The sequence below is a fragment of the Peromyscus leucopus genome, chromosome X, assembly GCF_004664715.2.
Source record: "Peromyscus leucopus breed LL Stock chromosome X, UCI_PerLeu_2.1, whole genome shotgun sequence".
In the NCBI taxonomy this organism is placed as follows: Eukaryota; Metazoa; Chordata; class Mammalia; order Rodentia; family Cricetidae; genus Peromyscus; species Peromyscus leucopus.
In genome coordinates, this window is record NC_051083.1 from 135,988,221 (window position 1) to 136,012,582 (window position 24,362).

The 24,362-nt window shown below is 46.7% G+C and overlaps 1 protein-coding gene across 1 annotated transcript; it reads left to right on the forward strand.

The window, feature by feature from the left end:
* The first annotated feature begins 30 nt into the window (after positions 1-30).
* Abcd1 (ATP binding cassette subfamily D member 1) lies at positions 31-20,085 on the forward strand. The gene is made up of 10 exons (XM_028888491.2): positions 31-1,363; positions 4,368-4,548; positions 11,834-11,976; positions 12,059-12,227; positions 13,296-13,390; positions 15,867-16,012; positions 16,386-16,531; positions 18,371-18,455; positions 18,673-18,798; positions 18,883-20,085. Exons 1-10 carry the CDS (start codon positions 464-466, stop codon positions 19,100-19,102), a joined length of 2,211 nt encoding a protein of 736 aa, XP_028744324.1. The 5' UTR covers positions 31-463; the 3' UTR covers positions 19,103-20,085.
* Positions 20,086-24,362: the final 4,277 nt, after the last annotated feature.

The following is a 24,362-nucleotide window of genomic DNA, read 5'->3' on the forward strand; positions in this document are numbered from 1 at the left end:
ATCCCCCCTAGGGAGGGGTGGGTGGGTGGGGATCCTGGGCTGTGGCGAAGTCACAGAAGCTTCAGCCCGGGTGCAAAGCGGACGAACACGCCTGGTGCCCCGGGGAGGGGCGTCACAAAGGGGAGGAGGAGCAGTAAGAGGAGGTGGAAGGGAAGAGACAGCCTCTTTCCTTTAGACCTCTAGAGGCTCTGACCTCAGGGGCTAAGGGACTATCCGGAGAGGGAAGCCAGTTTCCTCCACCTGGGCTGCCTGAAGAGGCCACGACCCTGGAGGATCCTAAGCCAACCGATCTAAGGGCCCCAGCACCACTCCAGGGACCTAAAGCAACAGTCTCAGGGACCACTTCAAGATTTCCAGTTGCCTAGACAACGAGCCCTGGGTCGGAGCAACAGCACTTCCAGCATCTGCCTGCAACTGCAGCCTTGGGCAATAGTCCCTCAGCCTGCCCACCAGTCCAGGTGACATGCCGGTGCTTTCTACTCCACGATCCTCGAGGGTGACCACGCTGAAGCGCACAGCTGTGGTCCTGGCCCTCACAGCTTATGGAGTCCACAAAATCTACCCTCTAGTACGGCAGTGTCTGACTCCTGCCAGAGGCCCTCAGGTGCCAACTGGGGAGCCCATGCAAGAGACCTCTGGGGCCACAGCAGCCAGGGCTGGCATGAACCGGGTATTCCTGCAGCGGCTCCTGGTGCTCCTGAGGCTGCTGTTCCCCAGAGTCTTGTGCCGGGAAACAGGGCTGCTGGCCCTGCATTCTGCTGCTCTGGTAAGCCGAACTTTCTTGTCTGTGTATGTGGCCCGCTTGGACGGCAGACTGGCCCGCTGCATTGTACGCAAGGACCCACGGGCCTTTAGCTGGCAACTGCTGCAGTGGCTCCTCATCGCCCTTCCTGCCACTTTCATCAACAGTGCCATCCGTTACCTAGAAGGCCAGCTGGCTCTGTCTTTCCGAAGCCGTCTAGTTGCTCATGCCTACAGCCTCTACTTCTCCCAGCAGACTTACTACCGAGTAAGCAACATGGATGGACGGCTTCGAAACCCTGACCAATCTCTGACGGAGGATGTGGTAGCCTTTGCTGCCTCTGTAGCCCACCTGTATTCCAACCTGACCAAGCCGCTCCTGGACGTGGCTGTGACATCCTACACTCTCCTTCGAGCTGCCCGCTCCAGAGGAGCTGGCACAGCCTGGCCCTCAGCCATCGCTGGCCTGGTGGTGTTCCTAACAGCCAACGTGCTTCGAGCCTTCTCTCCCAAGTTTGGGGAGCTGGTGGCAGAGGAGGCCCGGCGGAAGGGAGAACTGCGCTACATGCACTCTCGAGTGGTGGCCAACTCAGAGGAAATTGCCTTCTACGGGGGCCATGAGGTGGGGCAGGTTGAAATGCTGCTTATATGGGAGAGGGGGTGCCTGCGAGACCCATGGCAGCCAGCTATAAGCAGTGGGGAAAGCCTAAGGCCCACTCAGGCTGATGTTAAAGTTGTGATTAGGCACTGGAACAAGCTCAGGGGTAGGCCTTGGATGGCTATAGTCTTAAGGTGCTGAAATGGAGAAATGGCACCACTGGGTGGGAACTTCCCTGTGCTGGCTGCCTGCAACCTCCAGGCCACTTCTGCTTCCTTGGTAAAATTGTCTTGGAGCTTTGGATTCTAATGGTTTGAGATGCTCCTGGTTCAGCTCACTCCAAGCTTGCAGTCAACCATTCCTGCAACCAACTGGGAGGAATTAGACTCCTACCATCCGGGAGTAGGGATGGTAGGACACAGCCTGCTACCTAACCTCTCTTGCACCTCTGGGCCCTTTGAAGGCCAGCGTCCAGCAGAGCTGACTGCCTGGGCTGACTGGTATTATGGGCATGACTCAGCCCAAGCAGAAGTTAACAAGCAGAGCTCAGCACAGCAGCTAGTGCTCAGGGTCAAGGCTATCAAAGCCCCAGGCATGCCTGGCTAGTGACTGAAAGGCTTGGCAAGCAACCTTCCTAGCTGCCTCCCTCCCTCCCAGGGATAGGGGATGCCTGGCCCCAGCCTCGGCCAGTAGGCCTGAGGCCTGACTAGCTCCCTCCCCCCCTCCCGCCCTTCCGCCCAGATTCCAGCCACTCTATGAGGTAGGCTGGGTCCAGGAGAGCTGTCAGACACTGGGAAAGGCTACTTCAGGCCAGTGCAGGCTTTATTCTGTGGCAGCCCCTCCCCTTCCTTAGGCCTGTGGTTGCAGCTGCCTCAGGCCTTATTCTGGCAACTAGTTTCCGTTCCCCAGTGCTTGGGGCGAGGGAGGGACACAAAAGCACCCATTTCTTGAAAGTCTGTGTGTGCTTCCTGGGTCAGGTAGCCACTTGCCCCAGGACCTTGTCTCATTGGCTCCATATCATATAGAGAATCGGGCTTGTCTTTGACTTTCAGAAAGGATTTGTCTCTACATTCTGCAAAGAGAGGTATCTCTGGTCCAGGTCAGGTTTCAGATGAGGAGAAAAAGTGTCTCACCCTCACTATAACCCCTCTCCCATTCTCTTCTGCATACCAGGCTGTAGGGCCTTGGCAAGTAGCCAGGGCCTTGGGTGAGGCACTTGGCACAATATCCATAGCTACACCATCAGCCTTAGCTGGTACTGCTACCAGCTCAAGGCACAATCCTAGATTACCAAGGTGCTGCAAGGTGGTTTACTCACTTTAGGAATGAGAGGCTAGGTTTGAAGAAAGCTGGGCTATATGAGCAGGCCTAGGCAGAGCGTGCAAAAGAAAGAGCATGGTATTTAGAAAGACTTCCTCTGGGCTAGCTTCAGGAAATAGCACATTCAACAATAGAGTTCTCTTGCTGGACCCAGGGACCTTGTGTACATCCTTGGTCTGCTTGTCTAAGCTGTATGAAATGATGGGCCACCATGGTGAGTTGACTGCCCTTGTATAGACACATGTCCCACTCTAGTCCCACTGACTAATGTACTGTGGACATGGGCCTAGATTCAGGTTAACAGTTTATGACAGAAGGGAACTAACTGGCTAGCTGGCTGGTAGGCAAACAGCAGGGTATTATATTCTTGCTAGAATTTCAAACAGTGCATATGCATGTGTACACATACATATGTATACAACCTCCTGCTTGAAAGAACTAAGTAAGTCTTAAATCAGCTTTATTGGTAAGAATCTGGTTATCAGGCTGAAGCAGGAGGATGACTGTGAGTTCATGGTCTACATAATGAGTTTCTCGGCACAGAGGGAGGCTGTCTCAAAAATAACAAAAAGGCCAGGCCTGGTGGTGTACACCTGTAATCCCAGCACTTGGGAAGCAGAGACAGGGAAATTACCACAAATTTGAGGTTGGCTCTGGTCTACATAAAGCATTCCAGACCAGCCAGGGCTATATAATGAGACCCTGTCACAAATATATAAAAAACAGAAGTCTGGTTCTCTAGGACTGGAAATAAACTCAGTGGTAGAGTGCTTACCTAGCATGCTCAAGGCCTAGAATGCCCAAGGACCTAAATTCTAGCCACCATACCTCAAACCAAAATGAAAATCTGATTCTCTTAACAGCCTGGCCCAGTCAGTCCACATTCCTACACTGCTTGCTATCTCCAGGCAGTATGAGCTTGGGCAGGTCACTTTGTCTCTCTCTATTTCTCTGTCCTGCAATAGACATGAGAATATACACAATGAGGTGTATGGTAGTAAAATGGAGAAAGAAGTGAAAACACTTGACAACCAGTGCCATGCTGGGCATGGGGGTGGGGGCAGAGCAATTTGAAACACCACAGTCACCTTGTCATGAATACTTCCCAATACTTCTAGACTCCTCCAAGGCCTGTCTGACTGTAGCTGCCACCAGAATTGAGAGTATATTTACTTGTTTTGATGGGAAAATTCAGTGTAATTTTCTCACAGAAAAGAGTCCTGGAAAAGTAGCAGGAAATGGAGCCTAAGTAGACAGACTATTTATTGAGTTTTACAAAACCAAGAGCTTTATCATTTGCTCTCCCATGCTGCACTTTGCTTAGTTCAAGGTAGAAAAACTATTGCTCATGATTTCTGGAGTGGGGAGGCACTAGGAGGGAGCCCAATGAAATGGGGTCAGCAGAAGATGAAAGGCAACTGCCCTCAGGGGCCTGGATCCAGAAACTGCCCTGGCAGGATACAGAGAGGAAAGCAGTCAATGTCCCAACCACAGCAGTAATTGAGAGGATAGGAGCTGCCTCATAACATCAGACAGTCCCTTACCATCACCCCTGTTTGAGACTTGGCCCCTCCACAAATATAGTCTTGAATCCCTTGGCCTTGTGGCCATCAAATAGCTTAGCATGTATGTGGACCGTACTTGGGGACTCTCACCATTACCCCCCAGGAGTTGTCACAAGACTGTTGGATATCTATTGCCCTTGCAGGTGGAACTGGCACTACTACAACACTCCTATCAAGACCTGGCTTCACAGATCAACCTTATCCTGCTGGAACGCCTATGGTATGTCATGCTGGAACAGTTCCTCATGAAATATGTGTGGAGTGCATCTGGCCTGCTCATGGTAGCTGTCCCCATCATCACAGCAACTGGCTATGCAGAGTCAGGTAAGAACCAAGGATCCAGGGACTAGGGCCCAGAGCTCAGCCATCCAATTTTCCCTTCTACACTGAGGTCCTACTGGCCTTGAGATTATCAGAAGTCAGGCATTCCTCAGAGCTCTTAGCTGCCATGTATGCATCTCAGGGTCCTTGGTGCCAAGAAGGCACCACAGACTTAGGAACCCCACATACTACTTTTCCACATGTGTGTACCATTTACCCACCTGTCCTCAGCCCAATTTTAATTGGAGATAAGCATAGGAAATGGTTTGGGTAAATCCCTTCATGACTCAGCCTTGGTTTCTTCCAACAAATGGTTCTTACAAATTGCAAGGCCTTTGTAGGGAGTAGGAAGCCTGCCCTACCTGTCACTTTGGTGGTGGTCAGGTTGTCTTTATTTCTGTTTGTTCCTCTACTGGTTTGCAATTTATTCATTCAACTTTTAGTGATTGCCCTTGAAAAGGTGAGCATGCATTTCTTGAAAGTCTCCTTAGGTTAATCAATAAATAGCTCCCCTCCTCCTAAGCCTTAGAATAGTTTACCTGGAGAAGCAACCCCTGTGACACCTGTCATTACAACCCAGCCTGAAGTTTTGTGGGGTTTTTTCTTTTTGTTTGTTTTGTTTGTGTTTTGATTTTTGAGAGAAGGCCTCTTATAGCCCAGGCTAACCTTGAACTCAGTATGTAACTGAGTGTGACTGTGAATTGCTGATCCTCCTACCCATTTCCTGAGTGCTGGAGATTACTAGTGAGTGCCAGCACACCTGGCTATCATGTGCTTTCATTCTCTATTATGGCTTTGTGTGATCTGTGTAAACTCACCCATATGGATACTGATATCTCTGCTCAGCATTCCCTTCCTTCAGTCATCCTTCCTGATAGACATTTTCAGAAGTTAACTTTTTCTTTTTGTGGTTTGTTTTGATTTGAAATGGAGTCTCTCTTTGTAGCCCAGCTACCCTTGAACATCCTCCTGCCTCAGCCTCTGAAGTGCTAGGATTACACTGTGCCTGGCTAAAAAGTTCTTTTAGTAAGGGTATCATGAGGTCTTTTGATTTTGGGTTTTTTGTTTGTTTTGTTTTGTTTTGTTTTGTTTTTTGGTTTTTGGTTTTGTTTGGCTTTTTTGTTGTTGTTGTTTTGGTTTGTTTGGTTTTGAGGGGGTTTTTTTGGTTTGGTTTTTTAAGACAGGGCTCTCTGTGTAACAGTCCTGGCTGTTCCGGAACTTACTTTGTAGGACAGGCTGGCCTTGAACTCACAGAGATCCACCTGCCTCTGCCTCCTGAGTGCTGGAATTAAAGGCATGTGCCACCACTACCCGGAAAATATTTTTCACTCTTTTTTAAAATCTTTTACTCTTATTCCTGAACTAGTAAGGTTAAGCATAAAAATTTAGTGGACAGTTAATTTATTCCAGTCATTTGACAAAATTTCATTGTCTTCTTCCTTCTTGCATAGCTGTTAAATTTTTTTGTTAGTTTAATTATTAGTACCATGCATTTTCTCTCTAGATACCTTTATCATTTTCTTTCTCTTTTGTACTATTCAGCTTTAGTGAAATGTGCTTAGGTGTGAGTTTCTGCTTCTCCTGCATCAGACTTTTATTTCCTTCAAATATGCATGCTTTTCTCTTTTTTTAATATTATGTATATGGGTGTTTTGCCATCATGTATGTTTGTGTACCTAGTGCATGTCTGGTGCCTGCAGAAGCCAGAAGAGGGCATCAGATCCCCTGGAACTGGAGTTACAGACAGTTGTAAGTTCCAAACCTAGGTCCTCTGTAAGAACAATGTGTTGGTCACTGTTCTATTGCTGTGAAGAAACACCATGACCAAGGCAACTTATAGAAGAAAGCATTTAATTGGGAACTTGCTTATAGTTTCAGAGGGTGAGTCTGTGTCCATCATGATGGAGAACATGGCAGCAGACAAGCAGGCATGGCACTGGAGCAGTAGCTGAGAACTTACATCTTACCCAAAAATTGGAGGCAGAGAGCCAGAGAGACTAGGCCTGTCATGGGCTTTTGAAACCTCAAAGCCCACCCCCACCCTCCTTAACATACCTCCTCCAAAAGGCCATACTTCCTAATCCTTCCCAAAACAGTTCCAACTGAGAACCAGTTATTCAGAAATATGAGCCTATGGGTGCCATGTTCATTCAAACAACCACAAGCAACAGCAGCTCTTAACCAATGAGCCATATTTAGGCTTTTCAGCTTCTTAGTCTTTCTTTTTGCTTAATAACTCTCCAGGTCACCTGTTGTTTTTCTTTCAGTCATGTCCAACTTGAATTTTTTAAAGCATTTAACTATTTCTGCCTACCTTTATGTGTTCTGCCTTACTCCTCTCCCAAGTACTGCCTCTCTGTGTATGTCACTTCTTTATGTGACTTTTCTCCCTCACCTTTTATGGTGAGCTGAATGAGGGTATAGATGTGGCAATTGATGTTCCAAGTACTTCAAAAAAAGCCTTAGAGGAAGCCACCTACCACTGGGGATGATTTTAGATAAGCTTTGTTTTGCTGTCCTGCAATGGTAGCCCCAGGGCTAGAAAGGGGGTGAGATTGCCTATCTTGTCTGCCAAGCCTTGACTCCAAAGGTCCTAGGATGGTCTGCCTCTAGGAAGTGCTAGCTGCTGCCAGAATGTCCAGGTCACAAAGACATGTTGTCCCTTTGTCTCACTGACAAAAGAAAAGCTATAGGGGGCCGGGCGGTGGTGGCGCACGCCTTTAATCCCAGCACTCAGGAGGCAGAGGCAGGCGGATCTTTGTGAGTTCGAGGCCAGCCTGGACTACCAAGTGAGCTCCAGGAAAGGCGCAAAGCTACACAGAGAAACCCTGTCTCGAAAAACCAAAAAAAAAAAAAAAAAAAAAAAAAAAAAAAGCTATAGGGATATTGGGAAAAAGGGCTAATGTCTCTGCTGCCTACTGTAGCTATGTCTTTGAAGACACAGTGGAAAAGGGGATATTTAGATTTAGCTCACCACAACTTTAGTGCATTAATTTCCCCTCCCCCATTTCCTGGGCCAGGCCCTGAAGGCATCCATCCTGTTCCCTTTCAAACTTGAACTTTTCTGAGCTCTTTGTACCTTTTCCTCCCTGACCAACCCCAGCCATTAATCCACTTGAGGGTCATATATATCCTGGTTACCTCTTCCCACGGCTTCACCTCCCAGAGCCCTGGTCCTTTGATGACTCCCCAGTGGACACTCATTATTTATCCATTTATACCCCCCTTTCTTCCGTGTTTCCCACCACATTTCCAGGTTCCATGTGTAAAAACCTTGCTCTGGGGCTGGCAAGATGGCTTAGCAGATAAAGGTGCTTTCCCTGAAAACCTAGTGATCTGCGTTTGATTTCTGGGGCCCACGTAAAAGTGGAAAGAGATGGGAGATGGCTTAGTGGTTAAGAGCACTGGGTGCTCTTCCAGAGGACCCGGGTTCAATTCCCAGCACCCACATGGCAGCTCACAACTGTAACTCCAGTTCTAGGGATTCTGACACCCTCACACAGACACACATACAGGCAAAACACCAGTGCACATGAAATAAAAAGAGATAAATTAATTTTTAAAAAGTGGAAAGAACCCACTCCACGAAGTTGTCCTCTGACCCCTACATGTATGCTGTTGTAAATGTGTGCCCACATATTACATGTACATATACATGCATACACATACTACTACTAATAATAATAATTTATTAAAGCCTTGCTCTTCTGTGGGTCATAAGGTCTTGAAAGTCAAAACTGTCAACTATGGAGACTTTAAGGGCATGGCCATGGGATGTAAACTATGACCAAAAAAGCAGGTTTAGACAGGAGTGATTCTTGTAAGAAATCAGAGCTGTCCATTGACAGGAGGTTAGAGACCACAGAGTAGAATGTGGGGCACTGCAAAGTCAGGAGGAGAAAAGTCACACTTAAGAAACAAAGCTCAGTGGGAGCTGAATGAAGAAATCCAGATGTTCAGCAAGAAAGACTGATAAGGTACCCAACAATTATGTGTATGTGGAGGGCAAATATGTACATGTGAATACAGATGCCTAAAGAGTCCAGAAGCATTGAATCCCTTGGAGTAGGAATGACAGGCAATTGGAAACTACCCGACATGGGTTTTGGGACTCAAACTCAGATCCTCTGCTTTTAACCACTGAGCCGTCTCTCCAGCTCCTTAATAGATGTTATTGAGATGTGATTAACAGACCATTCAATTCAGCCTTTTTAAAAATATACCTCAAGCAGCACACCTTTTATCCCAGCATTGAAGGCAGAGGCAGGTAGATCTCTGTGAGTTCGAGGCCAGCCTGGTCTACAGAGCAAGTTCCAGGACAGCCAAAGCTCCACAGAGAAACCCTGTCTCAAAAAATTATATATATCGGGTTTTTTTTTTTTAACCATTGTGTAACCATCACCATTATCTAAGTCCAGAACATTTTGATTGCCTCTAAAGGAGGCTCCAGATCCATTATCAGTCACTCCTAATCTTCTGTCACTCAGCCCCTGGCATCCTCTAATCTGCCTTCTATCTCTATGGATTTGTTTATTCCAGACATCGCATAGAAATGGCATGTGACCTTTGCTGTCTGGCTTCTTTCAGTGAACATAATTGTTTCAAGGTTCATCTATGTTGGAAGTGAACCAGTCCTTCATTCCCTCTTATGACTGACTAATATTTCATTGTATGCATATACTATAATTTCTCTTTCTGTTCTTTTGAGACAGGCATGTGTTATCACATCTGACTTATTATAAATGCTTTTTTAACTATATATTCATTGTATGTAATGATAGGTTTCATAAAGATGTGTTTGTTTTTCTGAGCCAGGGTCTCACTGTGTAGTTCTGGCTTTCCTGGAACTCACTATACAAACCAGGCTGGCCTCTGCCTCCCAAGTGCTAGGATAAAAGGCATGCATCACTATGCTCAGCTTTCATAAAGATATTTTCATTCAACTATATCATGCACTCTGACCATATTCACCTCCTGTTACATTCTCCTGTCTCTCTCCCTGCCCCTGTTAGTTTCCGTTTTCATAAATTTTAGAGAACATGATATTTGTCTTTCTGAGTCCGGTGTGTTTTGCTTAGTATGTTGATTTCCAGTTATATCCATTTTCTAGCAAATGGTGTAATTTCAATTTCTTTATGGTTGAATAAAACTCCACTTTATATATGTACCACTTTTTCATTTTCTATTCATCTATTGATGGACATCTAGGCTGATTGCATTTCTTGGCTATTGTGAATAGTGCAGCAATAAACATGAATGTGCAAGTATCTCTGTGGTAGGACTTAGAGTCCTTTAGGTGTTTGTCCAGGAGTGGTACAGATATGTCATATGGAAATTCTATTTTCAGTTGTTTTTTTTAAGGATCCTCCACACTGATTGACATAGCAGCTGCACCCATTTACATTCCTGCACAAAAAAAAGGAAAGCGGTTCACCTTTCCCTACAGCCTCCCAGCATTTGTTGTCATTCCTTTTTTTTTGTAAGCTTATGTTTGGTTTTTGAACTTTCACTATAGACCAGAATCACCTCGAACTCACAGAGATCTACCTGCCTCTGCCTTCCAAGTGCTGGGATTAAAGGCATGTGCCACCATTGCCTGGCAGACTTTATTTTTTTTTTAAGACAGGGTTCTCACTTTGTATCTCTGGTGGGCCTGGAACTTGATGGTAGCCATCCTCTGTAGGATGATGAAATTTGGTATAGTTTTTACTTCCATTTCCCTGGTAGCTAGGGTGTTCAACATTTTTCTTTATTTTTTATTTATTATTTATTGTGTGTGCATGTGTATGATGTGATAGACACATGCCACACAGAATGTGTGTGTGTATAACTGGATTGCTTGTTGTTTTGTTTTGTTTGGTATTTAGTTTTGCTGTTATTTTTAGACAGGGTCTTACTATGTAGCTTTGGCTGGTCTGGAGCTCGCTTTGTAGACCAGGATAGCCTCAAAAATCACAGAAATCCACCTGCCTGTAGCTCCCAAGTACTGAAATTAAAGGTGTATGCCACCATGCCCAGCATGAATTTTTTTTTTTTTTTGAATCAGGATCTCATGTAGCTAAGGCTGGCCTGGAATTCACTATGTAGCCAAGGAGGGCATTCAACTTCTGATCCTCATCTTTGTCTTCCCAAGTGCTGGGGTTTCAGGAATGTATCCTCATTCCAAGGTACAAAAGGTATTTGATTCATTTAGAATTGTTCTATATAGGCAAGAGATAGGGACCTAGTTTTGTTCTTCTACGATACACACTTCAGTGTCTTCACCCATTACCAAACAGGCTAATTGTTTCCACCTTTTGGCTATTATGAAGAGCACTACTGTGAACATTCCATACAAGATTCTGTGTGAACTCATGTTTTTGTTTCTCCTGGCTATATAGCTAGAAGAGGAATTCCTAGATCCTTTGGAAATTCACTGTTTAACTTTGTAAGGAACTGCCAAGTGCTTTTCTATTTTCATCTCCTTCCAGCCATGGGTTGGGGGTCCTACTTCTCACCTGGCCAATGTCTGCTCCTACCTCCCATTGCTCCAGCTTCCCTAGTCAGGATGACATATGTACTTATTTATTATGATAGTAGGATGAGGAAGTACTCATAATGCTACACACATGTAGAAGTCAGAAGACAACTTTTGGGAGTTAGTTCTCAACTTCCACCATACAGATCCTGGGGGTCAAACTTGGGTCATCAGGCTTGTTGGTTAGCACCTTTACCAGCTGAGCCACCTCACCAGCCCACCTTATTGCTCTTTATATCTCTTTAATTTTTTTTGAGAAAATGTTCCACACTATTGGCCCTGAACTTGAGGCAATCCTTTTTCCTCACCCTTCAGAGTATCGAGATTATAGGTGTGTGCTACCACACCTGGCATATATATATATTCCTGCCTCTACAACCAAATGCTAGATTGCTCTGAGCTAAGAAAAGTTTTAGAGGACTATACCTTTACTAGCATGTGGTTTACAAGCATTTTTTCCCAGTCTGTATTGTTGCCTTTGCACTTTGCTGATGATGTCCCTCAGTGCTCAAAAGTATTTATTTTGAAGTTCAGGTTGATTTGTTTTTCTTTAACTACTTGTGTTTCTAGTCTCACGGCTAAGAAATCGAATCTAAGAACAAGTCTTACCCATTTTCTCCTGTGAGTCAGTCAGTTTTTATTTATGCTGTGAGGTGGAGAACATATGTGTTTCTGTACATCTATCATAACATGGTATGCACAATGCTCATCTTTTCCATGGTAGCTCTGTGACTTTCCACTGTCTCTCCTACCTCCAACCTTGGTTTGTAGACTCAGAAGCCATGAAGAAGGCAGCCTTGGAAATGAAGGAGGAGGAGCTGGTTAGTGAGCGCACAGAAGCCTTCACCATTGCCCGAAACCTCCTCACAGCTGCTGCAGATGCCACCGAGAGGATCATGTCATCCTACAAGGAGGTAACCCCAGTGCAGCTCCCACCCTGCCTGCTCTCCCACTCCCAAACTAGTTGAAGTTGAGCCCATGTCACCCTCCTTATAGGTGACAGAGCTGGCTGGCTACACAGCCAGAGTGTATGAGATGTTCCAGGTATTCGAAGATGTCCAACACTGTCGTTTTAAGAGGACCGGGGATCTAGAGGAGGCTCAGGCTAGGCCTGGGGCCATGGTACAGTCTGGTGTCCGTGTAGAGGGGCCCCTGAAGATCCAAGGTAAGGTACCCTCGGTGCAGAGTGCTTCTCCTCTGCCTTCCTACCCACTGCTTTGTCTCTTAACATTACCACCCCAACACTCAAGAAACCCTGTACTCAGCACTCATTGCCAGAAAGATCATTGAAAACTAGATCACTTGGGAGGGGGCTGGCCCAGCAGCCTGCATTCTCCAAGCACTGGCTACCAGTTTGGCTGCTGACACACCCTCCCAAGTATGTTGGTCTGGGTTACCAGTTAAGACAGAAGGGTTATGGACTCTCAGTGCTGGGTATCTTATACCCACACAGATAAATCAAGGCAATGAGGGATGTGGATATATGTATGTAGTTCAGTAGTAGAGTGCTTGCCTAACAAAAATGAGACCTTGGGTTCATTTCCCAACACTGCAACAAAAAAAAAGGGGTTTCATGGCTAGGGATATAGCTCAGTTAGTGTTTGCCTACTATACACAAGGCCCTTGGTTCAATCCGTACTACAACATAAAGCTGGCATGGTGGTGTCAAGTTTAGCATTCTGTCTAAAATTAAATAAATGAGTAAGTAAATAAATAAAATATTTACGTTCATAAGTGATAGCTAATGCCTGTAATCCCAGCACTTGGGAGGCTGAGGCAGGATTGCTGCATATTCAAGGCCAGTGAGGGCTATAGGATAAGCCCCTGTTTCAAAAAGAAACAAAAAAAAAGAAGTCAAGGCAGAGTGCAAGCACAAAAGAAATCCCAGCCAGCTGCTAGTTCACAGGAGTCAGGGTACTGCAGCAGTGGAGCTCAGGCATTGTAGCTGACCTTACAATGTTGCCAAAAGGGGTTGTCACAGGGCAAGAGTACCCACTCAATGCCTCGGACTCCAGAGGACCAAAAGGTGGCAGCTTAGGGCATGCTACTTGACTCTGGGGTTATCAACTTGTTGGAAGACCTCTGGTTTTACATGGGGCCCCATACTATTTGAGAACTTAGGGCCTACTATTGAGGTAGGTTAAGCCTGTGCCAAGGGAACTGGGGTGAGCATCAGGGCACAGGAAATCAGAAAAATGCTGTGCCCCTATCCTTCCGTGCCTTCTCTCTACAGGCCAGGTGGTAGATGTGGAGCAGGGGATCATCTGTGAGAACATCCCCATCATCACACCCACAGGAGAGGTGGTGGTGGCCAGCCTCAACATCAGGGTAGGTCAAGTGGAGGAGCATGCCCAACCTGAAGTGCTAACCAGTCTGGACCAAGTAGCTGGGGACAGGGTACACTTCCCAGTTTATCTGTGAACCCTAACCCTTGGCATCTCGCTTAGCTGTGCTAGCAGTGACATTGTCCTCAGGTCTGCGTGGCAGATAGGCCAAGGTCAAGCTGAGAGACTAACGTGTCTCTGACCATGAGTTCTGAAGCAATAATGTGAGTGCTGATAAAAGAGACTAACAATTACCAGGGTTGTCCAAGGGTTACCAAAGTACTCCTGGTTTGATCATTTGTTCATCCTATCAGGCTTCCCTGAACTCTGGGCTATTAGAAACCAAAGATAAATCAGAGACTAGGATGCCCTTAAAAATTACCCACAGCTTGGTGTGGTGGTGCACACCTTTAATCCCAGCACTCAAAAGGCAGAGGAAGGCAGATATCTCTGAGTTCAAGGCCAGCCTGGTCTACAGAGTGGGTTCCAGGACAGCCAGAGCTACATAGTGAGACCCTGTCTCAAAAAAAAAGCAACTAAATAAATAAATTTAAAGAGTCTCTAGTTAGACTCTGATGCAAAGTACAATAAATACCACCAAAGGTTGATCATCATTTGATAAGAGGAAGCCCAGTGAAGCTTTTCCTCAAAGCATAGGCGGTAGATAGGTGGACACAACTTGAGTTAGGGGCTAAGGGACAAAGGGACCTGGGCCTGCAATGTCCCAGCAAGGGAGGAAGCTAGAAAGATGAAAGAGGAAGTGGACTATCAGACCCCTGCCTTCACCTAGGGGTTGGCTGAGCCTGGAGAGGAGGAAGAAGGGCAAGATCCTAGAAAGCCAGTTGAGTACATACAGCACATGTCCCTTCCCTAAACAGCATAACATAATGGTATGGTCCCTGATGGACCCAAGGTAGGTAGTTTCCTGCCTTGCCCAAGGAAGCAAAGATACTGCAGCCTGGGTGAACAAATTGAACCTGAATGGAGAGCAAGACTGCCAAGGAATCAGGTGGAAGAGTAGGGCTGGGGCCCTGAGAGAGCCTGAGACCCTCTTGCCACTCCTATCCTCCAGAACCAACTGTCCTATGCTAGTGAGTGTCCTGGGGCTGCCCTAAACAAGCCCCCTGGACTGGGCAGCATTATCACCAGAAATGGACTCTTTCCATATTCTTGAGGCCAGAAGTCTAGCTTCAAGGACTAAGGTGGATTCCTTCTTGGAGAGCATGTGCACCCCAGGCCTTGCCTGACTTCTAGTTCACTGACAGTCCTTAATGTTCCTGGGTTTCTGCTGTGTCACCCTACTCTCTGCCTCTTTCCTCACACACATACACACCCCTCTGTGTGTGTCTATTTGAATCTTACTTCTTTATGTTGAATTTAACCTACTCTCCTCCAGTATGCCTTAGTGTCCATTTAGCTAATTTCATGTGCAATGTCAGGTCCCACTCTGAGACAGTAGGACATAGTACTTCAGATAAATTCAGGGTACACAGGTCAACCTGTCACATTGCTTAAGGTAAATCAAAGACCAGAACGTGGATCTTCCAGGGAGCCCCATGCAGCAACACCCTTATCACTTGCAGATAAGGAACCACCTACACTAAAAAGGAAGGGACTGAGGATAGTAGTGCTAGGGATGGTCATGCCATGTCTACTGCCTCCTCTGTGACCCATTCTCTCTGACTAGCTAGCAGTGACACTAAATGGACTAACCCCTCCTTCCTGCCACTGCTGCCAGAACTCCAGTGCTCAGCTACTCTGGGGTCTAAAAGCCAATGGGGCCCCTGTGTTTGGTTTGTGCTATCGAAGCATGTTAGGGCCTTAGAGGAAAGAATCAAGTCTTGTCCATTCCCCTATATCCTAGACCTGGCATTCAACTGACGCTCTGCATACTGGACCCCATCCCTGTGGCCTTGTAGTCACTTGCCAAGAAATCAAGAGTGTACTTGGTATGGTAGCACACGCTTAAAATCTCAGCCCCTAGGATTCTAAGGCAGGAAGACTGTGTTCCAGACCAGCCTGGGCAACATAGCAAGATCCTTCCCACATGCCAGCCTTATATATAGGAAACTAGCTTGCTTGCTTTTCTCCCCTCCTTCCTATCTTACTCACTTTCTTTCTTTCCTTTCTTTCTTTCTTTCCTTTCTTCCTTCCTTCCTTTCTTTTTTGAGACAGGATCTCATGTAATTCAAGTTGGCCTTGAACTTACTGTGTAGCCAAGGATTTAGTTGAATTGAACTTGAACTTATGATCTTGCTGTTTATACCTCTCAAGTGCTAGCATTACAAGCATACAAGGTTTATGTGGTACTGAGGATTGAACCCACGGTCTGTGTGTGCTCAGCAAGCACCCTACCAACTGAGCTGCATCCCCATCCCAGATATAGAAAGCTTTGTTGAGACTGGGAAGGAGGCCACAGTGATTCAGGGTATGGGGAAAGAGACTGAAGCTCTGGATGCCATGCCCTGATTCTTCCACAGGTGGAAGAAGGCATGCACCTGCTCATCACAGGCCCCAATGGCTGTGGCAAGAGCTCACTGTTCCGAATCCTGGGTGGACTCTGGCCCACATACAGTGGTGTACTCTATAAGCCCCCACCCCAGCGCATGTTCTATATCCCTCAGAGGTGAGTAAACCCATTCCCTGTATCTTCTCCACCTTTTCCCATCTGTGCATCGGCAGAGTCTGCCTCTCAGGAAAGGATGCCAAGATATTATACCATATGCCAATAGTCAGGAACACAAACTAGTCCTGTCCATTTCAGATCAGGATGGTGGTTCTTACACTCATGTCCACAAATGGGGGTGGTACACATACTTGTGTCCATGCACATAGGTGAGTATATGGACATGTTAGCTGGGGGACATGTTAGCTGGGGGAGTACCTGGGTGTGGTATGTCAACAGTTGGAAAGCTTTGTGGCCACGGCCACTCTGGAGCACAGAGCACTGCTGGGAAACAGGGCTACCTTGCCCCAGTGGACATGCAGCTTTCCCACAGGCCCTACATGTCCGTGGGCTCCTTGCGTGACCAAGTGATCTATCCTGATTCTGTGGAGGATATGCGGAGGAAGGGCTGTTCGGAGCAGCAGCTGGAAGCCATCCTGGGCATCGTGCATCTCCGCCACATCCTGCAACGGGAGGGAGGTAGGGACAGGGCATGGGGTCACAATTCAGTCACCCTTTGTCCCAAGACTTTAATGGGGAACCTGTTGCCAACCTACCTCTGGCCTCTTCCCCTAATCGCTGGGGACATGAGTTACCTCAGCATCCAGGAGTTCAAAGTGCCTGCCAGGGAGAAAGGGTAAACAGGTTGCTTGGGTGCCAATAAAAGTAGCAGAGCACTTGCCTCATTGGCTACCTAGGAAACCCTCTGTAGAAAAAAAAAGAACAACAACCACCACCTAGGACAATCACCTTGTTAGGGAGCCAGATGACAGCAGGATAGGTTGCAACTGGGCCTTGAGGTACAAAGATATTGGCTGCCTCTGTAAGATACTGGAAGCTCTGAGGCTTTAGGTAACCAACTGGTAAGATCAGTTTTGCATTTGAGCAGGCTGACCCTTCTGTAGGTAGGGTAGGATGGCCAGGTATATGTTTCTGTTTGTACAGAGACTTGGAATGTGAGTGGAGGGCAGAGTCATGGATGACTCTGAGGAAAGCCCCCAAGTGGCTAGAGAAGGTGTTTTTGAGAAGAGAAAGCTTATTGAGGAACATCTCCTGCAGTGCCCTGTGGTTGCTCTGAATGACTAGTACCTGTAGCCAACAATTGCAACCTCTTAGGATTGAATTCAACTCTGAATAACAGTACCATGCTAGTCGCCATAATGGTTCAAGTCATTTACAGGTTTATTCCACTGTGCTGTAAATCCCAAAAGAAACAAGCCACAGTTTGGGGGACAGAAAGGTTCACTATAGGCTGTAGGGATACAAGCTCTTATACCAAGTTATGATGCTGTGCATGACTTCCATTCCTAAAGTCACCGTATTACCAATATGACTGCAGTAGCCATCACATCCAGTCACAGGCTGTAGGATGGAGGAAAGTGATGAAGGACAAAGACAAAGAATACTTGCCTTCTGTCTTCCCAGGAAGGCTCCATGGGTACTACATGTATGACAGTGGCTAGAATTAGCACCATGGTTACCATTCACAAGACGACAAGCTAAAATGTTTCACATGCCCTAAGGAAACTTCTAGTCATATAGAAACATAGGGTGGATGATAGGAGAGGAAATGCCACTTCTACCACACAGTCCTGACAAGTCACCCTCCTCACATGCTCACTCAGTCCTCTATGCCAGCATAGTAGCACCAGGCCATGGGATATGACCCAGTTCCGCTGGTGAGTAGCCTCTGTTCTGAGGAGAACATTCTAACCATCTCTGAGGCTCTTTGCCCTCAACATCTGCTGCCTGTTGAGGCAGTGTTGACAGGTTCTTTATTGTCAACCCATTAGGTATCCTGAGGCTGCCATGACTAAGTGCCACAGACTGACAGGCTTCAACAGAGAACTTTGTTTTCTAGCATTCTGGAGACAAATTTGGGTGTGGCAAAGCTAGCTCCTTCAGAGACTATGAGGAAGAACACATCAAGGGACTCTGCTCAGCTGGTAGCCAGCCAACTTTTCACTGTGTGTCTTCGCATCTTTTCTCTATACATGTCTCTGTGTTTAAATGTCCATTCTCTATAAAGGCACCAGTCACACTTGATTAGGGTCCACCCAACCTGAGCACATTTGGAAAGACCCTCTCTCCAAATCCTTCTGGAGGTAGGACTGTAGCATGTTTTATGTGGGAAAGACAGTTCTTGTTCCAAGTCTTTTAGTTATTAGTGTTATAGGCAGATGAGGACACAGAGCAGAAGTCTGCAGCTGGACAAGTTCAGCCAGGGTCAAAGTGCTCTGGCTTTCCTTAACCCTGGTCCTACCCTGACTCTCACTGGGTACCTGTTGAATTGAGCTGAGCCCCTCACCTCCTGCCCAGGTTGGGAGGCTGTGTGTGACTGGAAGGACGTCCTATCTGGAGGTGAGAAGCAGAGGATTGGCATGGCCCGCATGTTCTACCACAGGTGAGCACTGCAGTGTCTTTCAAGGACATTTAGTGATTTGGATCCAACAAGGAAGGGAAAATGGGTGCTCCCAGTGGGAGGAAGACAACTCCATGGAGGACTCTCACCCCTCATCCCAGTACAACAGGGCCATGGTTCACAAATGGCTGGCCATGGGCTGAAGTTGGACAGTGGTGGGGAATCCACAGCTTTTTTCTTTACCCACTCCCACCCTAAGGCCAAAGTACGCCCTCCTGGATGAGTGCACTAGTGCTGTGAGCATTGATGTGGAAGGCAAGATCTTCCAAGCAGCCAAAGATGCTGGTATCGCACTACTGTCCATCACCCATCGGCCCTCCCTATGGTAGGTGCTCTTGGAGTTGTGAGTGGGGCTGCCACCTGAGGTGGGGAAGCACCTGTGACAGCCTTCCATCTCTCTCCTGTTCAGGAAGTACCACACACACTTGCTGCAGTTTGATGGGGAGGGAGGCTGGAAGTTTGAGAAGCTGGACTCGGTAGCCCGCCTGAGCCTGACTGAGGAGAAGCAGCGCCTGGAGCAGCAGCTGGCAGGCATCCCCAAGATGCAGGGGCGCCTTCAGGAGCTCCGCCAGATCCTTGGCGAGGTTGCAGCCCCAGTTCAGCCCTTAGTCCCAGGTGTCTCCACTTGACTGGGGACCTTGTCCCCAGCCCCTACCCTTCTCCAGGCTCTCGGATCACATGAAGGAAGCTGCAGCTCCCACCCTCCCTTCACTCCCCTGCATGCCTTCCTCCTTCCTAGCCAATTGCCTGCCTTCTCTGAAGGTCCCACTCTCGAGCAAGTGGATATGAATGACACTCTGCTTCTTCCCGTCCCCATCCCACCTTCACCCTGAGATCTGCTCCATGAACTGTGCCCTGTTAGGGTAATGTGTCCTTTACTTTTCTCTGGGGAGGGTGGAGGGTTTGGAAGGCCCTAGTCCTGACCCTACAACAGTATGGCTGAGCCATAGGAAGTAAGCAGGAGCTGCCCCCTTACTGCCAGCAGCCAGAATGTTTGGCAAGCCTGGTGGTTGTGAAACCCAAGTCCTCATTGTTCCTTTGACCCGTCCCTTTGTTGCCATTTCTTTGGGTGGCCAGCCAATGCCCCTGTCCCACAGGACACCCCCTCATGGAAACAGCCGAATGAGGCCTAGGATCAGACAAGGTCCAAAGTGTGCCCTTCCCCATGTTAACCCCCAGAACAGCACAGTGTTCCTCCTGAACCATGAGAAGAGTGTAGCCCTGGCCTTCCCACTCCTCCACCTTTTACAACCTAATTTATTTGACTCCCAGTTTATAGCTGTCTGAATTGCCAACATGAGCACCCTGCCAGCACAGGAGGTCACTGGTGGTCCCTTTGGTCTAGCCAGCCTCTGGTGCCAAACCTGGCCCCTCACCAGCCTACACTGCCAGTTGCCACTGGGGGTGCCCTCTGCCGGCTAGGCAGGAGTGAGGGCACAATGTTCCCAGCTCAGTGCCAAAGAGGGGTCATAGGAGGTGCTGTGTCTGCTCAGCCAGCCCTCACCAAGAGGGAGACCCCACACACACTGCCACTGTGTGCCTTTCCTGGGCCCTCAGCCCTCTGGCTGAGTGCCCCCCAAACCCCCCTCAGTAAAAATCTCTGGAAAGTACACTCCTGCCTCCTGGACTTGGTGTCTGGTAGAAGTTCTGGGCAGTAAGCTAGGCATGGTGGCACATGTCTTTAATCCCAGCGCTGGGGAGGCAGAGGCAGGTGGGTCTCTATGAGTTCAAAGCCAGCCTGGTCTACATAGTGAGTTCCAGGACAGACAGGACTACACAGCGAGACCCTGTCTCAACAAACAAACCCCAGCACTCAGGAGACAGAGGCAGGCAGGATAGGGAGGGGCTGCTGTGGGCAACTCTAGTAAAGCTAAGCTGAGTTCCCATACTGCCCAGCATTCCCACCCTTGGGTTATACCAAAAGAACCAAGAACAGCCATTCAGTCAGAAACCCATGGTGTAGAGTCTACACAATAGTCACAGAAGCCTGAGTGCCCACATATGGACAAATGTGGCATATCCATACAGTAGAATATTATTGGGCCATAAAAGGTAGTGAAGCAGTGACACATGCTACAACATGCACAGACCTTAAAGACATGATACTGACAAAGAAACCAGACACTAATGTCCAAGTATTATATGATTTCATTTAAATGAAATTATCAGAACAAACAAATCCATAGCAACACAAAGCAAATGTACAGCTGTCAGGGCTGGGGAATTGGAAGAATGGATATGGGAAGAGATTGTTTAATTAATACAAGGTTCTTTGGGGGGAAAGTGATGAAAATGTTCTGCAACAAAGGTAATGGTTATATAATATTGCAAACTTCCAAAACACGGCTGAACCATATACTTCAAAGAGACTTCTGTGAATTTCTCCACAAAAGAAGTAGATAATAGATGGGTATACATAGATAGACAGATACATAGATTGCTATTAAGATAGAAAAATAGCTGATGGATTAATAGAACAATAAGTTACCCAGACATGGTAGCTCAGACCTATAATCCCAGCATTCAAGCTGTTGAAGAGGATTGGCACAAGTTTGAGGCCAGCTTGGGCTACACAGTGTATTCCAGGTAAGCTAGATCCAAGAGTTACACCCTTTCTCAGAAAGCCAAAAAGAAAAAACTATGATAGATTCATAGATGATACAGGAAACATGACTTATAGATAGATAATAGATGGTAGATAGAATGAGAAAGAGAGTTCTTTGCTTTTCTGCTAAACATTCTGACCCACCAGGTGATGGTGGCACATGCCTTTAATCCTAGCACTTGGGAGGCAGAGACAGGCAGATCTCTGAGTTCAAGGCCAGCCTGTTCTACAGAGCAAGTTCCAAGACAGCCAGGGTTACACAGAAAAATCTTGTCTTGATAAACTTAAAAATATATATACTGACCAAAGCAATTTTGAGGGGAGAGTTTATTTGGCTTATACTTCCAACAGTCCATCATTAAGGGAAGTCAGGACAGGAGATCAAACAGGAATGGGAGCAGAAACCATGGCGGGGAGAGCTGCTCACTGGCTCACCCTCTGGCCTATACTCAGCCAGCTTTCTTATAGAACCTAGCCCTACCTGCCTAGAGATGGTACTGCCCACAGTGGACTGGGCCCTCCTACATCAATTAACAATCAAGAAAGTGCCCGCCGGGCGGTGGTGGTGCACGCCTTTAATCCCAGCACTTGGGAGGCAGAGGCAGGTGGATCTCTGTGAGTTCGAAGCCAGCCTGGGCTACCAAGTGAGTCCCAGGAAAGGCGCAAAGCTACACAGAGAAACCCTGTCTCGAAAAACCAAAAAAAAAGAAAAGAAAAGAAAGTGCCCATAGGCGTGCCCAGAGGCCAATCTGGCTGAGGTAATCCCCCAAGAGACTCCCTCAAATAACTCTGGGCTGTGTTATGTTGACCCATGAAGCTAACTAGGAAAGATAGATATGATAGATTATAATAGATAGTAGATAGATAATAGATAGTGTTGTTGTCAGTGTTCTATTGCTGTGAAGAAACACCATGACCAAGGCAACTCAAAGCATTTAATTGTGGTTGCTTACAGTTTCAGAGGTTTAGTCCATTATCATCATGGAGGGGAGCATGATGTCATGTACATAGACATGATGCTGCAGAAGTAGCTGAGAGTTATACATCTTGGTCCACAGGCAGCTGGCAGAGAGAGAGAGAGAGAGAGAGAGAGAGAGAGAGAGAGAGAGAGAGAGAGAAAGAGAGAGAGAGAGAGAGAGAGAGGCTGGGCCTGAAATGGACTTTTGAAACCTCAAAGCCCACCTCCAGTGACACACTTTTCCTTCAACAAGGCCATACCCTCCTAATGCTTCTAGTCCTTTCAAAGACTGCCACTCCCTGGTGACTAAGCATTCAAATATATGAGCCTATGGGGGCTGTTCTTATTCAAACAAGCACAGATGATAAATAGAAAAAAGATAGATAGATAGATTGATTGATTGATAGATGATTGATAGATAGATAGTAGGTAGGTAGGTAGAGATAGAGGCTGAGAAAGTAAAAGAAACAAACAGGGGCCTTGCCTCAGCAGAAGCCTGAAATCTCAAGGGACAATCTAACAATTAGGAAAGGCAAAGTAGCCCCTGGGTTTGATCTGTCTGGGTGTGTGTGGGGAATAGCACCCTTTCAGGGAAAGGCAGATTAGAAGAAGGGGCTGGTGTGGGAAGAAGGGGCTGGTGTGGGGAGAGGGTGTAGTTCTCACAGGATGGGGAAGAAGCCATGAGTAGTGGCAAGTGCAGCCCATGGTGTTCAGCTGAGCAAATAGCTATCAGAGAGGTAGGTGGTAGAGGAAGTTGAGTTGAGGTGACTTCAGAAGTCTTAAGCACCTTGAGTGACACATGAGAAATGGAACACATGATTAGCCCTTGATTCTCCTCAAAACTCTGCCAAAATGACAGACAAATAATTCAACCATCTAAAGAAATATAGTCACAACAGAAAATAAGAGAAGTACCTAATAAGACAATGTGTGGAAGCTCGGAAATGGGAAGGAGCAACAGCTGATTTAGGAGCAGAGCAAACTGAGTAAGTGATGGGAGGCACCCAGAAGAAAGGCCACAAGTCAAGGCCTCAGGAGAAACCAACCCTGGCAACACCATGATCTTGGACCTGAAGACCTGACCACACAGCACTAAAAAACAATGGTGTAAACATTCTTGTATCCTTATTTTCAGAAGGGGAAAGGCAGCTGCCATAGTGTAAAGACACCCAAGAAATCTATGGGACCAAGGCCTTCCAAGGGCAACAGAACCACCCATGAGTAGACTGAGGAGAATGTGTGAGGTTGAACTGGGATAGAAAGGGAAATTAAGCAGATAGGAAAGAGCCTCTCTCTTGGAAGTTTTATGGGGCCTCTCCCCTGAGGATAATGAAAAATTTCAGCATAATTAACATTTCCCATCTGTAGACCTGCAATTTTCTAAGAATCTCACCAGAAACCCCCTTTATAGTAAAAGGGCCTAATGGTTTCTGGGGCAGGGTTTTTTTTTTTGTTGTTGTTGTTGTTTCTTTTTTTATTTGTTGGTTTAGTAAGGAAGGCACACATACCATAGTGTGCACATGGAAGTTAGAATACAGTTTACAGGAGTCAGTTCTCTCCTCCTCCCTGTGGGTCTTGGGGATCGAACTTAGGTCATCAGGCTCAGCATCAAGCACCTTGACCCACTGATGTGTCTCGCTGACCCAAGTGGCTCCCAGTTTTACCTACCAGATTATAATACTATCCAAGGTACCTCAAGAGGCACCCTATCATCTCAGTTGTCAAAAAGAGAGAGGACTGCAGAGATGGCCCAGCTGTTAAATTCAGTTCTTAGCAACTAAATGTGGTCCATAACCATTCTTATCTGATGTCCTCTTCTGACCTCCTCTGGTACCAGGCACATACATGGCACACAGACACACATGCAGGCAACATTCATACACATAAAAAAATACATCTAAGAAAAATTTTAAGAGAGAAATGTGAAAGAAAAAAATTTCTTAGCAACCCTATGAGATGTAGCTTAACAGTCACCAAAATAGTATAGATGATTAATGCTTAGGCACTTACCCCCATTTGAGTATGCCTTGTTCTTTCCCTAAGCACTTCTCTAATCCCCATACTAAAAATCTATGTCAAAATGCATTTTAGCATGGTGTAGTGGCACATACTTTTAATCCCAGCACTTGGGAGGCAGAGGCAGGAGGACCTCTGTGAGTTTGAGGCCAGCCTAATCTATATAGTAAGTTATAGGCCAGCCAGAGCTGCTACACAGAGAGACCCTTGTCTCAAAAAAATTATTTTAATAAACTGCAACTTTTCTGTCAGAAGCCTGTATGTTCTCAGGTATGATTTATTCTTTTTTAAGTACCTTTTTTATTTTAAT